The 13,856-nt window shown below is 48.0% G+C and overlaps 1 protein-coding gene across 1 annotated transcript; it reads right to left on the minus strand.

The window, feature by feature from the left end:
- Nucleotides 1-2,447: 2,447 nt before the first annotated feature.
- COL17A1 (collagen, type XVII, alpha 1) lies at nucleotides 2,448-12,696 on the minus strand (the record flags this gene model as incomplete). The annotated part of the gene is given in 21 exon segments (XM_010181887.1): nucleotides 2,448-2,561; nucleotides 2,756-2,791; nucleotides 2,793-2,827; nucleotides 3,052-3,114; nucleotides 3,709-3,849; nucleotides 4,040-4,459; nucleotides 4,874-5,026; nucleotides 5,285-5,398; nucleotides 5,950-6,039; nucleotides 6,744-6,872; nucleotides 7,866-7,949; nucleotides 8,518-8,655; nucleotides 8,908-9,021; nucleotides 10,043-10,090; nucleotides 10,468-10,524; nucleotides 10,687-10,728; nucleotides 10,816-10,842; nucleotides 11,371-11,430; nucleotides 11,594-11,650; nucleotides 12,480-12,521; nucleotides 12,643-12,696. Coding segments are annotated over 21 exon segments (2,018 nt in total), but the record flags the coding sequence as incomplete, so codon positions are not given.
- Between the last annotated feature and the right edge of the window lie 1,160 nt (nucleotides 12,697-13,856).

The raw sequence follows: 13,856 nt of genomic DNA on the forward strand, positions 1-13,856 counted from the left end.
AGTGGTGCCAGAAAAAGGAGACAACCTCTTTAATAAGAACATGCTCAGAACTAGCTCTTGAATAAGGAAGGGTTCATGTGCTTTCACTGTACTGAAAGCAGAAGGGAGTCACTGAGCCCAGAGATCTTCCTTTATCAAAAATCTTGTCCATGATTACCAAGCTAGGTGGTAAAACCTCTTCCTTACAGATTATCAGTTCTAAAATAGTGGAAAGAACAGAAACTAGAAGGGGACATTGAGTGAAATCTAATGTTGAACTGTGACACCATTTTCTGTAAGAAAGCCAAGCAGGGTGGTCTTCTGCCATAAATGTACACATCTGAGGCATCCCCAACCTCGCCCTGTCCCAGCAGTTTGTTGAATGTTTTGTGTTATCTGCAAACCAAGTTATTTTTGCCTTACAGAAAGCAACCAAAAATCATGAGATGGATGAGTAAGTGGCTAAGGGCCTCTGTATGTACAGCTCATGGAAGTGAACTTGCAGTAGCAGCCATACAACAGGGTTTTTTTGTCTTGTTTTAAAAAGTAATTTGATTTCATGGCTTTCTGTAGAATATTGTAATAATTCTGCTGTAAATACAATAAAAATCACAGTTTGCTGAGATGGCCTCTGTTTTGTTCATGGAAAACTTGCATGAAATACAAGTAATATGTGAGTGAATGGCCCACTTTATACTTTTTAAAATAACGGAGTTTTTAAAAATACTTCATATGGTGCAGTGTGTGGCTCCCTGACTGGAACAGCCCAGGGCGGGAGTACAGATTTAACACAAATCCAAAAGGATCCTATTTTCAGTGACTGCCCTGCCCTGTCAGTGGGAATTCAGCATGGGGTTGTAGGAGCTCCAGTTTCTACCCCCCCAGTTCATGGGTCCCCCCCTCAGGTATTGAAATGTCTCATCTCAGCAGAGCCATGTGGGGAGTATGCATTGCCCAGAAGGATGCAGGCTTCATTGGCAAAGTGCAAGGTGCTGTGCTCTGAGAGCTGACCTGGCTCATTCGGGCCTTTGCTCTGAACTCTCCTAAGCAATGATACAGGAAGAACACCATAACTTGACATTCCCAACACTGGAAATAAAAATGGACGATGGGTGTTTAAACCTGGACTGAAAATCAGCAATTCAAGCAAGGTGTTGTGATATGTGTGTATACACTGCACAACTGCACTGGAACACCAGCCTCTGGCAGGCAGTACCTGGCAGCTCAGCCATCACCCAGCCACTGTGCTTCCCCCACCCTGATGCTAAAACACACAAACTCCTCACTGCAAGGAAGAAGATGGTGGCTGTGGCACCCTGAGACAATATGCAGAGGCTTCTGCTAACGTGACTGGAAACCGTTGACAGCTGAGAAGCCCCGCTCCGTGTCTGCTTGAGTCACGAACCAGCGATGAGAACCAAACCAGCCACCAAAACCACAAGGTGTGACTGCCACTGGTCACTGGTACTGCCTGCCCAGGGTAACGCTGCAGGCAAGCTTGGGGTGAAAAACACTTTATTGGGCTGTTTACATTAAAAATTATTTTCCCCCCAGTGTTTAAAAAAAAAAAAAAAACAAAAAAAAACAAAAAAACAAAGAAAACAGATAAAAATACACAAATTTTTTTTTTAAAAGAGCAACAGATTGTTCAAAAGTGCTTCCATGAGTCCCTGTGCACGTCAGGCATCGCAACACAGGTGTGGACCCAGGCGCCCTGCCCCCTACTTGCACATGCTGTACCCCTTGCAGTCTGAGCCCCACCAGTAACAGTTTGACCAAGGAGCGGGGCTGCATGGTGGGGATCATGCACATGGAGCACCAGAGCATTGCAGAACTGCTGAGCTGAGAGGGCATCGCTTTCCAAAGCAAGTCATGGGCTGGGGTGATGGTGCTGGCCCCTGGGCTCTGAAAGGGGGACGCCAGCACTGCCACACACCTGGGTAGAGACCCAGAGCCCCCCGAGCCACAGCCCCACTCAGTAGCACCAGGACCTGCTTCTGCAGGTCCTCCCCCCCGCCGACTTAGGGCCAGCACAGCAGAGCTTGTGGAGAGGAAATCCCAGCATAGTGAGCAAGATTAGTCCCAGGGTTTGTTACAGAGCCTTTTGTCCTGTGGGCTGAATCTGATCTCTGAAAAATAATGCATTTGGTGGGGGAGGGATTGGTTTCTTTCTTTTTTTTTTTTTTTTTTCCCTTTTTGCTGGCTCGTTGTTAAACTTCTTTTACATAGCTGGGAGTAATACAAGAAGCTTGGGCTGGGTGAGACAGGAAGCCCTTGTCAGCCCAAAGACATACAAGCCTGGGAACTTTGGGGAGCTAAGCCAAACATCAGCAATAGGAGCAAATACCCACATTAGCCCATGCTGAACATGTAAAAGAGCCACTCAGATCTCAGCAGCGGCACTGAGCTATCGCATCTAAGTGGGCAGCTGATCGGGAAGGACGTTTTAACATTAAAGCATTGAAGATTCAGGCTAATTCTCTAAGGGCTGCTGGGAGCGCTGCCCGGTGCAGAACTCAGCTGGCTCTTTCTTTAAACCCCAACACTTCTTCTTTTCCTTCTGCCAACATACACTTGCTCACCTGGGGACAAGAAAGTCAAAAAGGGTTATCTGAAAGGTTCATGTGGGGAGGAAAAAAGACAAAAGAACCAAAACAAACAAAACAATGGGCCATGTGGGTTTTCCAGCAGTTCCTAGAGATGGGCTGGTGACTGAGGAATCCTCCACTCACTGACTGGGAAACTCTGCTCTCCTAGGGATGCCAGATGTTCATACCTTTCTCTCCTTTCTCTCCTTTTGGTCCCCTCTGCCCATGGCGTCCTGGTGGGCCCATCGGTCCAGGGTCACCTGAAGGAACAAGAAGACCAAGTTTGCCCTTGAACATGACTGGCTGACAAACAGGGACAGGCCAGGGTAAGGAAGATGAAGTTAGGAAAATGCTTGGACCGAGATCCTGAAGATGCCACCTCCACTGTGGTGTGGCTGTGAGCCCGGTGCCAAATATCTCCATAGACACAGTGCTGCTTCCTGAGTGTTACAGGGCATGAGAGGGAAAGGATGGCAATTCTTACCTTTAGGTCCAGGATAACCCCGCTCCCCCTTTTCACCGGGTGGCCCCTGGATGGTACCGTATGCTAGAGAGGGAAATGAGGGAGAGGATGAATGAGTGGGACAAACCTCTTGCAAAGGGCTCTGTGTTGACTTAGCAAAACAGCGAGTCACACTGAAAGGACATTTCTACGGGTCAAATGGGATTAGACTGACTGAGAGCAGGTTTTTAAAACTGGGTTTGGTCCCAGCAAAGTCCCAGGGGCAGGCAGTGATCTCATATCACTGCACTGCCACCCTGGGTATCCTGGCTGTCACCAGGGCTGGGGCTGGCCCATGCTCAGGGAGGGGAATTTGAGAACAAAGTATGCAGCTGTCTCGAATTGCTCTACATGTGCCAGCCCAGCCATGTTAAAATGGGGCACAAGGGTTGCAAACACTGTGGCCTTCAGGGTTTGGGATGAGTTTCTTAGAAGTAGTGGAAAAACCTGATGTACTTCCTGATGATGAGACTGCACCTCCTCAGCAAAGGAAGAAGGGGATGTAAAGACTATCTGCCTCCAGCTTTGTATCATGACTGTACTTTTGCAGCAAGCAAAGGTGAAAAGATCACCAGGTCTAGGATAGGTTGTGGAGATCTCATGTGTGAACTAGAAACACCAAGTCAGTATGTCACTTACTTCTAAAGAAGTCCATGAGGTCCTCGGTGACATTGCCATAGGCTGCAAAAACCCTGCTGATGCCAGGGGGACCAGGAGGGCCTGGGGGACCTGTGGGTCCCTGTGCAGTGTAAGACATGAGGTCCTGGAGAATACCTTGGCCTGAGGAATTAAAGAAGTCATTTGAAAGGAGTTCTGGGAAAACTGTGTCTGGGTGCTGAGACAGGAAGGTGTGAGGGAGCAGTAGGCAGCAGGAAGGGTGAGGGACGCGAACAGCGTGACACCTGGCACAGGGGGTTAGGAGTTGTGGGCTGGGACAGGGAGGGTCAGGACAAGCAGGGAATCCACTCACTCTGTAGGCTTTCTGACACGTGGCGTGCCAGCTCGTTGTAATCCAGGGAACCAGTGAAGGAGCTGCTGTAGGATCTGCCTGAACCTCCTGATCTCCTGTGTGATTCCTCCTCTGTCAGCAACCCATCGAAAGACCCATCACTGCCCATGGAGGCATCATAAGAGCCATCGCTGCCCCTTGAGGCACTGTAAGACGACATGCTGCTCCTGGAGCTGCCGTATGAGCTGCCTGTGCCCAGTGAGCCCCCGCGAGATCCTTCAGCACCAAGGGATCCTCCATGCAACCGCTCGGAAGCCCGTAACCCTTGGTATGATGAAGACATAGACCCAGCCACCAAACCACTATCTCCTTTGGGTCCTGGAGGTCCCCGTGGCCCAGGGGGGCCAGGTGGCCCTGAGATGTAGCTTCGAACTTCATCACCTGCAAAATATAAGAGCAGGGACTTCAGGGACACTGGGGTACCTGCCCCCACCAGACTTGGCAGAGGTCCTGTGCTGCCACCTGAATGAAGACTGGAGTGTTAAATTCCATCCTACCAATCATCTCAGTAATCCTCATCCAGTGCCATTTCTCAGGCAGGTTCATCAGCCTTGATGTCTAGAGATGGCATGACACTCTCCTCCCTCCCCACCTCTACACAATATTGGGTGCCCAATCTTGGAAACATGACCAATGATTCTGCAGAAGGGCACACTCCTTAGGCTCATTTTGGCACCTCTGCCAATTCAGGGAAGGCTTCTACAAGACCACCTCAGCTGTGGCAGAGCCCACAGCCTACACAAGGCAAAGCATGGCTCGGGGTGTGTGCAGGGAGGATGGATGGCATCCCCTTACTCTTCAGGTACTGGATCAGCTCGCTCCTGAACTCGTCACTGTTGGTGATGTCAGCATAGGACAGGAGGCCGGTTCCTGAGAAGCCTGGTGGTCCTGGAGGGCCAGGAGGGCCAGGTGGGCCCTGAACTCCAGAGAGGGAGGAGTATCCCACACCTTGAGAGAGAGGAAGAATTATTTTCTGACAGAGAAAAGACAAGGAAATCACACGTCTCATGATCTTGAAAGTTTAAAAGGCTCCAACCCCAACTTCCGTCTCTCTCCAGCTGATGTTGATAAGATCTATTTCTTTTTTAAGTGGCCATGTTCTCAGTGGCCAGTCACAGGCCTTGCTAAGCTAAATCTCAGTCTCAGTTCCCCCAGCACCTACAAACAGAATGTCCCTGTCAGCTGTGAGAAACACAAGTGCTTTACTTTGTAGGTAAGCAGAGATGTCCTCCAGAGAGGTGCCAGGTAATCCGGGGATTCCTGGAGGTCCTGGGGGCCCTGCAGGGCCAGGGGGCCCAACAAGACCACTGAATTCAGAGTCTGTAAGACACAAGAGAAGAAAAAAGTCACCCAAACCACTGCAACCCTGATGCACCTTCCCTGACAAAACACATAATGCCAGCTACAGCCAAATACAAGGCCATTTTTTCTCCCCAGCACCTTCTGGGGCAGCCTTTCTCATGCACCTCACTTCCCTGCATGTAGATGTCACATTGGGAAGTCAGGAGATTCCAAAGAGGGTAGAAGTCCCTGTTTTTTTTAAATATACTTTTTAAAAAGTGGCATAAGAAATTCCTGCAGAGTTTGGAGAAGACAAAGGGCTTCTCCACCTCCATTCCCAGGACAGCACCTCACTGCTGCTGCTCTCCACAGGAGCACAGTGATCTGTCTGCAATTCCTTGCAGTCTATGCAGGTCCTGGCAGAGCACAGCAGACCTGTAGTACTGCTAACTAAGGCAGAGGGATCATCAGCCTCATAGAGGGTTATTTGTGGTGACAGGCAAAAGGGGAAATTCTGTGACTAAGCCTGTATAAAAAGATGCTGGGGGTGTGTAGGGACCTATGGCAGGGGAGTAAAGAAGTTGGCTTACTTCTCAGGTATGCGGTCAGGTCACTGTAAGATATACCAGGTGTCCCCGGAGGCCCAGGTGGTCCAGGGAGCCCAATGCTCATCCCAGAACCTGCAAAATCAAACAGATCCAAGAGTAGCACATTATCAACTGTATAATATCAACTGTAACAGGCTGTTACAGTGTGAGCAGACAGGCTGCAGGGCTTGTTCACAGGCAATGCAGGAGGGACTCTTGCAGGGCTGAGTGTTCTCATCAGCAGATTGTGCTGGGAAGCAGGGCTCAAGCCTTTGTTTTCTGGACCAAAGTTGAAACTTGTCTCGTTAATCACAATACAGGGGAACCTGCAGCCAGGCAGGCATCAGGCTGCTCTACTCTTGGCAAAAGTTCTGCACACTTCCTGAACTCCTGACATGGGAGGCAGGGGCACCCCAGGACATGTAGCTTAACTGTGACCCACTGGTTAATGCATATGGGCATAGATCAACTCTTCCACAAAGGTATATCCTGGCTACAGAGCCAGTGAGAAAAGGGTTATAAAGTGTTAATGGGACTTCTAAGATGGCTAAGGTGAAATGATGTTCCTAAGCTCAGTTTTTAGCAAAGCAAGAACTGATTACTAGAGTCTGTGGATAGTATCTGAGCTACAGGGTATCATCTTTGCTCTCTTCCAAGTCTCTCACAATCCCTGTGAGGAGGTCTCTGTACAGAGGGATTCACACAGATGCCACTGGAAGAGTTTTCATTGACAGCATGAGCTTTCTGCTCGACTCCCAAAGGAACAGAGGGAAATGCACACTAATAAAGACCATTACTTGTCAAGTAGCTGATAAACCGTCTGGTCAGCTCATCATAATCCAGTGACAGAGACATGCCATCTCCCCCTGGTCCAGGAGGTCCTGGTGGGCCCCGAGGTCCAATTAGATACTGACGAATTTCTTCTCCTGGAAATGAAAAAAGCATCTCTTAAGACTGTTCAGCTGCTGCAAAGATACCAGGTGTGAGGGATTCCCAGCCTGTGAACTGAGCCCCTACCACTATGGAGACCATAAAAACCTACAGGTGCAAAGCTACTTTCTTCCCTTGCCTCCTTTTCTGGGTGTGATCTGCCTTGTGAATGGTGCAACAGACATTTGTGACAGGGCTGGGAACCCTGTCAACCCAGGGTTTGAGGAGGATGAGAATCTGGATTGCCAAAAGGATATCCTTGTGCTCTGTTTCTTCAGGACTCCCTGGACAACAATGTGGATACAGAGAAAAGACCATGCTGAGCTCTGCGGCATTTCAGCAGCCATTTGCTGTTTGGAATGTGGGATCTGATTGACTCCCCACTGGATCACACAGGAGGAGCGCAGTGTTGGCCAGCATCACCAGTACCTTGAGGCACAGCCAAATGAGATCTATCAACCCACGGTAACAGTGTGTGTCAAAAAGAATACGGAGTTCGGGATCCTACTTACCTTAAAAAACAAAGACATAGCAAAGCTTTGAAGTAGGCAGGAAGGAATGGAGAGCCCTAAGAGAGTGGAGGAGCTGGAAAGCAGAAGGCCAAGGTTTAGTGAGAGACTGGGGGAAATTGTGGGGAATTCCCAAAAAGGAGGGACATAGATGCCACCTAGAGGGCCAAGGAGGGAAAGGGAGGCAAGAGTGTGGGATACAGCAAAGTTACAACAGTAGGTATAAAAAGCAAACAGATAAGGAAGTATAGCTTCTGGAAAGCATGCAAACTCTCCAGTACAAGACACATAAATCCGTCTCCAAAGAACTTGGAAGGAGACATTGCAGGTCACTCAGTAACACCTAGAGCAGTCATTTGCCCTCCAAAGCAGTTGCTGGTAACTCTGGCTGGAGGCAGAAGACTGGAAGGGAGTGGCAGATCACCAGGCTGCTGGGATGCTTTACATCCATCCCGCGTGTTTCCCCTCAGGGTCACTTACTCTGCAGCATGTCCAGAAGTTCTTGGTACAAAACGGATGTAGTTGATACCGAACTGGCAAATGACTGGTAGCGATCTGAAGAGCCTGTGGGAATTAAAAGGCGTTACTTGGGCAAGGTTAAGAGGAGACAAAAGGTAAAGAGAGGTCAGGCAGGTACAAAGGAAAGCTGAATTAATCCAGTTTAACTGGTGGAATGGGCTTCCCATGCCCCCAGCCATGAATAAGTTGCTGTTGCACACAGCCTGCTTGTCTCCGCAGTGGTGTGGTCTGCACTTTTCTGGTTGAGATTCCAGACTGCTTCCAAAAATTTCATCTACTTCATGAGGCCCCCATGAATAAGCCCCAGAATACCTAAGACCACATATACCAAATGCAGCCACCTCTATTTAAGTCTTGGGGATGTTACAGGTTCTATGTTTAATGTGAGATTTTTTAAACAGCAACTGTCAGTTAACCTAACCATCAAAATGGGAGAAAGATCAGAGGCCACCTCAGATGTCTGGAGTCCTGGGCCAAGACTGCAGATGTATAACTGGGTTGGGGTGCCGCTATTTAAAGACTCTCGTTTCTCGCCCGGTTCTCACCTCTTAGATGTTGCAAAAGCTCAGCTGAGAGCGTGACTCAGTACAGAGCTTACCAACATAGTGCTTACTTGTAATATAGCTCATAACACGGGTAGCCAGCTCCGCATAGTCCAAGGTCATCCCATCTGCAGTGGTGATGATTCCAGGCAGGCCTGGAGGGCCTGGTGGGCCTTGAGCACCAATCAAATAATGCCTTACATTGTCACCTAGGTAAGAAACCCAAAATATGCCCACATCACTTGAGGGAAGACAATGGACACTCTTCCCCTGGCAAAAAGCAGGCTGATAGAAGGACAGTTCTGCTGAGGCCACAATGGGCAACAGCACTTCATAGTATTCAACAACAGTAAGGCCAGAGCAGTAGGATTGCTGCTTCTAAAGGGTGACAAGGGGCTCAGGGAGCAAAAGAGATATAGGCATGCATCTGCTGACCCATGGCAAAATCTCCTTATACTCACTTTTCAGGTAGTCAGTGACATACTGCTGAATCTCTTGAGGTGAACTTCCACCTGGGCCAGGAGGACCGGGTGGTCCAGGAGGTCCTGGGGGTCCCTGAATTTGTCTGGATCCACCTACAGAAAGCACATAAGGAGAAGGAATGCTTTTGGCCTGGTTACCAGACCAAGCAATGTTCAAGTGTCCTTGCATTGAATCCTTCCTACAGGTCTGGAATGAACCTTGGGAATGGACTATGGAGGGGCTCTCTCTTCACTTCTAAACACAGTCTGAGCGTGGGCAATTAGGCAGTATAATGTCTTCAATTAATGCAATATCTTAAAATTCATCCCATGCAGCTCTGCGGGCTGAGTCCAGAGACCTCCCTGGCTTTGTACTGACAGACCTGGTCAGTTTGTGCACCAGAGTGCAATGCTGTGCAGAAATATAGCTAGAGATCCATAAAGCACTCAACCTCATTGCCCTGCTGCTCCAGCCAGCCTGGGCAGTACCAGCTGAAGAACCTTCTCGCTGGTCTCCATTGCAAGATACAGGTGTGCCCTGTGCAACTGCTGTCACCATGCTGCTGAGTGACAGCTCATGCTCTTTAAGGTGTCTGTCATCCCAGCACCCTAAGGTAGTATTCCTAGGACATGATGTGGAGAACCAGAGGACTTGCTCACATGGAAAGATGCTTAAATTAATCCACATGCACTTTTTGTGGAAGTGCATTAATATTCTGTGTATAGAGATGCTCTTATTCAGAATAAAAGCAACTTCATCCCCATGAATCCAACTGAGGGTAAGTAAAACTGAACAAAGGGTACTTCTGATCAGAAGTGTTTCCACAAGAGGGTTCAATGCAGCTTCCCTAATCCCTTGTGGAACACTGTTAGCCAACCTGGAGTCCCTTTCTTTCATGTCCCAAAAGGACAAATTGTGGCTCAAAGGATTCCCAGTAAGCTGGAAAGAGAAAACTTGCAATTCTTAAATTGTCTGATTTAAGGCTGGCTGTGAAAAAAGAGGTTTTGAACACAAACCCCATCAGCATTAGGTTGGCACACACACTTGTAAAACCCAAAGGAAGTTTCTCAAAGTCTCCACCAGGATGTCAGCATTTCTTGATAATATCAGAGTAATGATGGTCTGGCCTCTTACCTCGAGATGTTCCTGGAATGCCAGGAGCACCTGGGACACCTGCATCACCTAGAAACCAGAGTGAGGAAGACAAAGAATTGTAATGGGTGTTTACTGCACATTGCATACTTGATCGTGTAAAACAGTTGAGCTACATGTTGTCAGAGAAGCAGCTACACAGCCCTTATAATGACTATCTTGAATTAGCAGCTTGCTGGGGAAGAGCAGAAGGAAGAGGCCACAGCAGCTTTCCTGAGCCTTCTGTGATCTGGCCAGGTGCCTTGTGCTCAGAGTAATTCTACTGCCATGGTCTTGCTTTGCCTGAAAAGGCAGGGGTGGGAACAGCTGTAGTTCTCAAAGGACCAGGTTGCTCCATACTTCAGCTTCAATCACTCTTGGCTGTGTGAGGCCACCAGCAAATAAAGTAAGAAGATTTTTAACTTTACCTTTGGGTCCAGGTGGGCCTGGTGGGCCTGGAGGTCCCTGCATGGTAACTCTGTCACCTGCCAATTGCAAAAGGAGAGTCAGAGATTCACAGAAATAAAGTGTGTAGACAAAATCCTGGCTCCACTAAAACAAAGCTACAATGAATAGAGCAGGATTTTGCCCCCTGGTTTCAACCTAGGGACAATGAATTCAAAGGAGGAAAGGGGGTACAGACTGACCAAGGGAGGAGAATGCTGAAAGGCCAGGTTCACCCGGTTCTCCTGCATGGAACACAGAAATGGAGGAGCAGTCATATACATAGGCAAGCTACTCTGCACTTCACTGATATGTTTGGGAAGCCTCCTTACCCGTGAATCCTCGTGGGCCTCGTTCACCTGTGAACAGGGGAGCAGAGGAACAGGGTTAGAGTTTGCTTTGTTCTGATCTGCAACATCCCAACCCTCACTACAGAATATTATCATGGCCTTCAATTTGCAGGGCAGAAATTGGTAAAGGCAGTAGGTCTCATCTTCTCCTACCAGCTGAGAACTGAGCTACACTTCACAGGACCACCTCCTTGCACTGACTTAGCCAAGTCCACACTGTACTTTGCAAAAAGATTGTTCCCCTTTAATGGCAAATCTGAAGCTCTGAATTCTCCTGAATCTAATGGGCTCGCAAAGTTAAGATCTGAATACAGCAACTGCCTTGACACCAGTATTGGAAGCTAATGAATTTCTCTGACAATGACTAACTTGTTTTACGGCAGCAGACAGGATTCCTACTTAGTGATCGCTGTGCTAGCTTTCTTACAGCCACAGAAAGGCAGGACACTTTCTGCTTCCAAGCCCTTCCTTCCTTCTTTTCAATTTGAGGTGCTGAAATCCATCTAGCATCTTGGCGAGGCAGAAGGATATACCCACCTTGGTCTCCCTTCGGGCCTGGTGGGCCTGGTGGACCTGGTGGGCCTGTGAAGAATGCTTCTGTAATTAAAAAAAAAAGAAAGGTTTCTTCATGACATCCAACAGAACATGACACTAGTTTCCTCTGGCTCCACCTGGTCCTAGCCAAGGATGTGTTCTCCAGAGCTCCAAATGTCAGGGCATTCCCAGGGAATAAGCAAGGGGATAAGTCGGAAGAACCTACCTGAGGTGGACATGGAAGATCCTGGTCTCCCTGGTGGGCCTGGAGGTCCCGGCAATCCTTCTCCTAGGAAAAAGGGATACAAACAGGATACACACATTCAGGAAGGATGAGCATCAGCAATGTAAGTGAATGCATGTCAGAGCTGCTACACCTCCAGCCACAGCCATAGCTCAAATATTTCCAAGTGTAGGCAGGTATCATTGTTTACTCCACAGACATCTATCCCTGTTAATTAATTTTCATTATCATCTGCCACCACAGCAGATGTAGGACAGAAAAAAACCCTCCTTTGTGATACAGAGTGCCTACCCCAGCTGGAGTTCACTGCATTGAGAGGGAAGGTTCATTTCATCACGCATGACCTGCTCCCCTTTGCTACTGAGCAGAGAGCAAGGAATGGGGTTATGCTCCTGTCTTGTCTCCTCTGCACCTTCCCTCTTCTGGCCGTGAAAGGGAAATCTGTGCTACAGGAAGTGGAGTGGGGATATGTTCCTCATTATAAGAGCCACCTCATCTGTCCCCAGCTGGAAGTTAAGGCTGAACAAGAATTAAGTAAAGATGGAATTGATTGCAGTTACTTCCTTTGGGACTTGAGAAACATTGAGTATCTTCCCAAAAAGTATGGCTTTTATGAATTACCACTCTGGCTAGTAAACCTCTGCCAAAGTAAATCTCCTCTCTTGGGCAGTGCCGTGATGCTGTGAAACTATATTACAGTGAAATTGTGTTAGTGGGAACCCATTGTGTGAAATTCTGCTTCCAGTAAAGTCAGCCCTACTGTGCCCACCAGGTTCAAGATTGCATCTGGGATACCACAAGGTACAGGATAGAGACACTGGAAAAACATCCCACATTCCAGGTTTGTTTCAGAGAAACAAACCCTTACCTGGGGGGCCACGAGGTCCAGGAGGTCCCTGCACAGATTCACCTGATGAAGAAAGAAACAGCGGTATTATAGAATATTTAGTTAGCAAACTGCATGGCCTAGAAACATGCCATGTGTGTCAATGTTCCCCTGCTTACGTACTGAAATCTGCTATATTACGTACCCGGTGGTCCAGGGGGACCTGGTGGTCCTGCTCGCCCTTGTAAATCTGCCAGCACTGTGCAAGTGAAACACACACAAAAAAGAGAAAATTGTTGCTATTGAACTACTGCTGCTATAGAAATACTGTCATTACGTTGCTGTTAGAAGCTCTTATGGTCAAAGATGGATTAAGACAGGAACTGAATGACCTAAGCCAAAGTTGAGGCAGAGAGGGGAGAAGAGAGATGTGTTTGGTTGCCAGCACACAGTTTAGGGCATGAAGCAAAATACAGTGCTGAGCAGGCTGGCAGAATTGGAAACAGGGAGGAGATCTCCTTGGAGAGTAATGGTTGCTGAGGGAAACAGCAAAGGGCTCAAAGGCTAGAAGAAGGAGGGAAAGATTCTTTCAACATGAGGCAATTTTTGAGAGGAGAACATTATGCAGCTGTTATTTATCAAGTAGCTGCACTGTGTTATCTTGATTGGATATTTATCCTCACCACAAAGCTGAGGCACAAATTCGAAGTTCAGTGATGTTGAGATCCCAGACTCCTGAATGGAGGATCGGACAGTACTGAACCAGGATCTGGATCTACATGACCCCATTCAGAGAGTGATCAGGGAAGGACCATTTGTGATTTTATGCCCTCCTCTACCTTGCCTCCCCTGCACACTTGCAGAGGTCTCAGATCCTAGGAATACTGACTGTAAGTGCAGCACACATCTAGTATTGCACAGAGCAAGCAAACGCTTTTCCTGGGATGCTGCTAAACCATTTTGTTCTGCTTCACTTATTTTCATCTTAAAAATAGCTTTTGCTCCCCTGTGAACCTGTCCTCTAATTCACAGAGATTTCTATTTCTGTTGCTTAGATTAACATGCATTTTCAAATTGGTTCTCCTCTTACGGATGGCCCTGTGTTCACAGTATATAGGGAATTACTCTGTGTAAACACAGTGGCCAAAAGGCCAGGCTGAAACCTCACAGATCTGTGACCATCTCTGTTGTTGGGGACTGTTCACCAGTCACCATTCCTTAGCTTTTCTCTCTGTAACATGAGTCTGGTGCCATCTACATCCTTTTGAAAGCACTTTGGGATGCACAGATGAGAAGGAGGACAGAAGTAGCTGCTATTGCTGTCCTACCACCAAATATAAATACACACACACTTTCCCCATGTCAGTCATATTGAGGGGAAAGAGGTAGGATGATCTTTCGAGGTCCTTTCCAACTCCT

The sequence above is a fragment of the Mesitornis unicolor genome, unplaced genomic scaffold (assembly GCF_000695765.1).
Source record: "Mesitornis unicolor isolate BGI_N332 unplaced genomic scaffold, ASM69576v1 scaffold19493, whole genome shotgun sequence".
NCBI lineage: Eukaryota > Metazoa > Chordata > Aves > Mesitornithiformes > Mesitornithidae > Mesitornis > Mesitornis unicolor.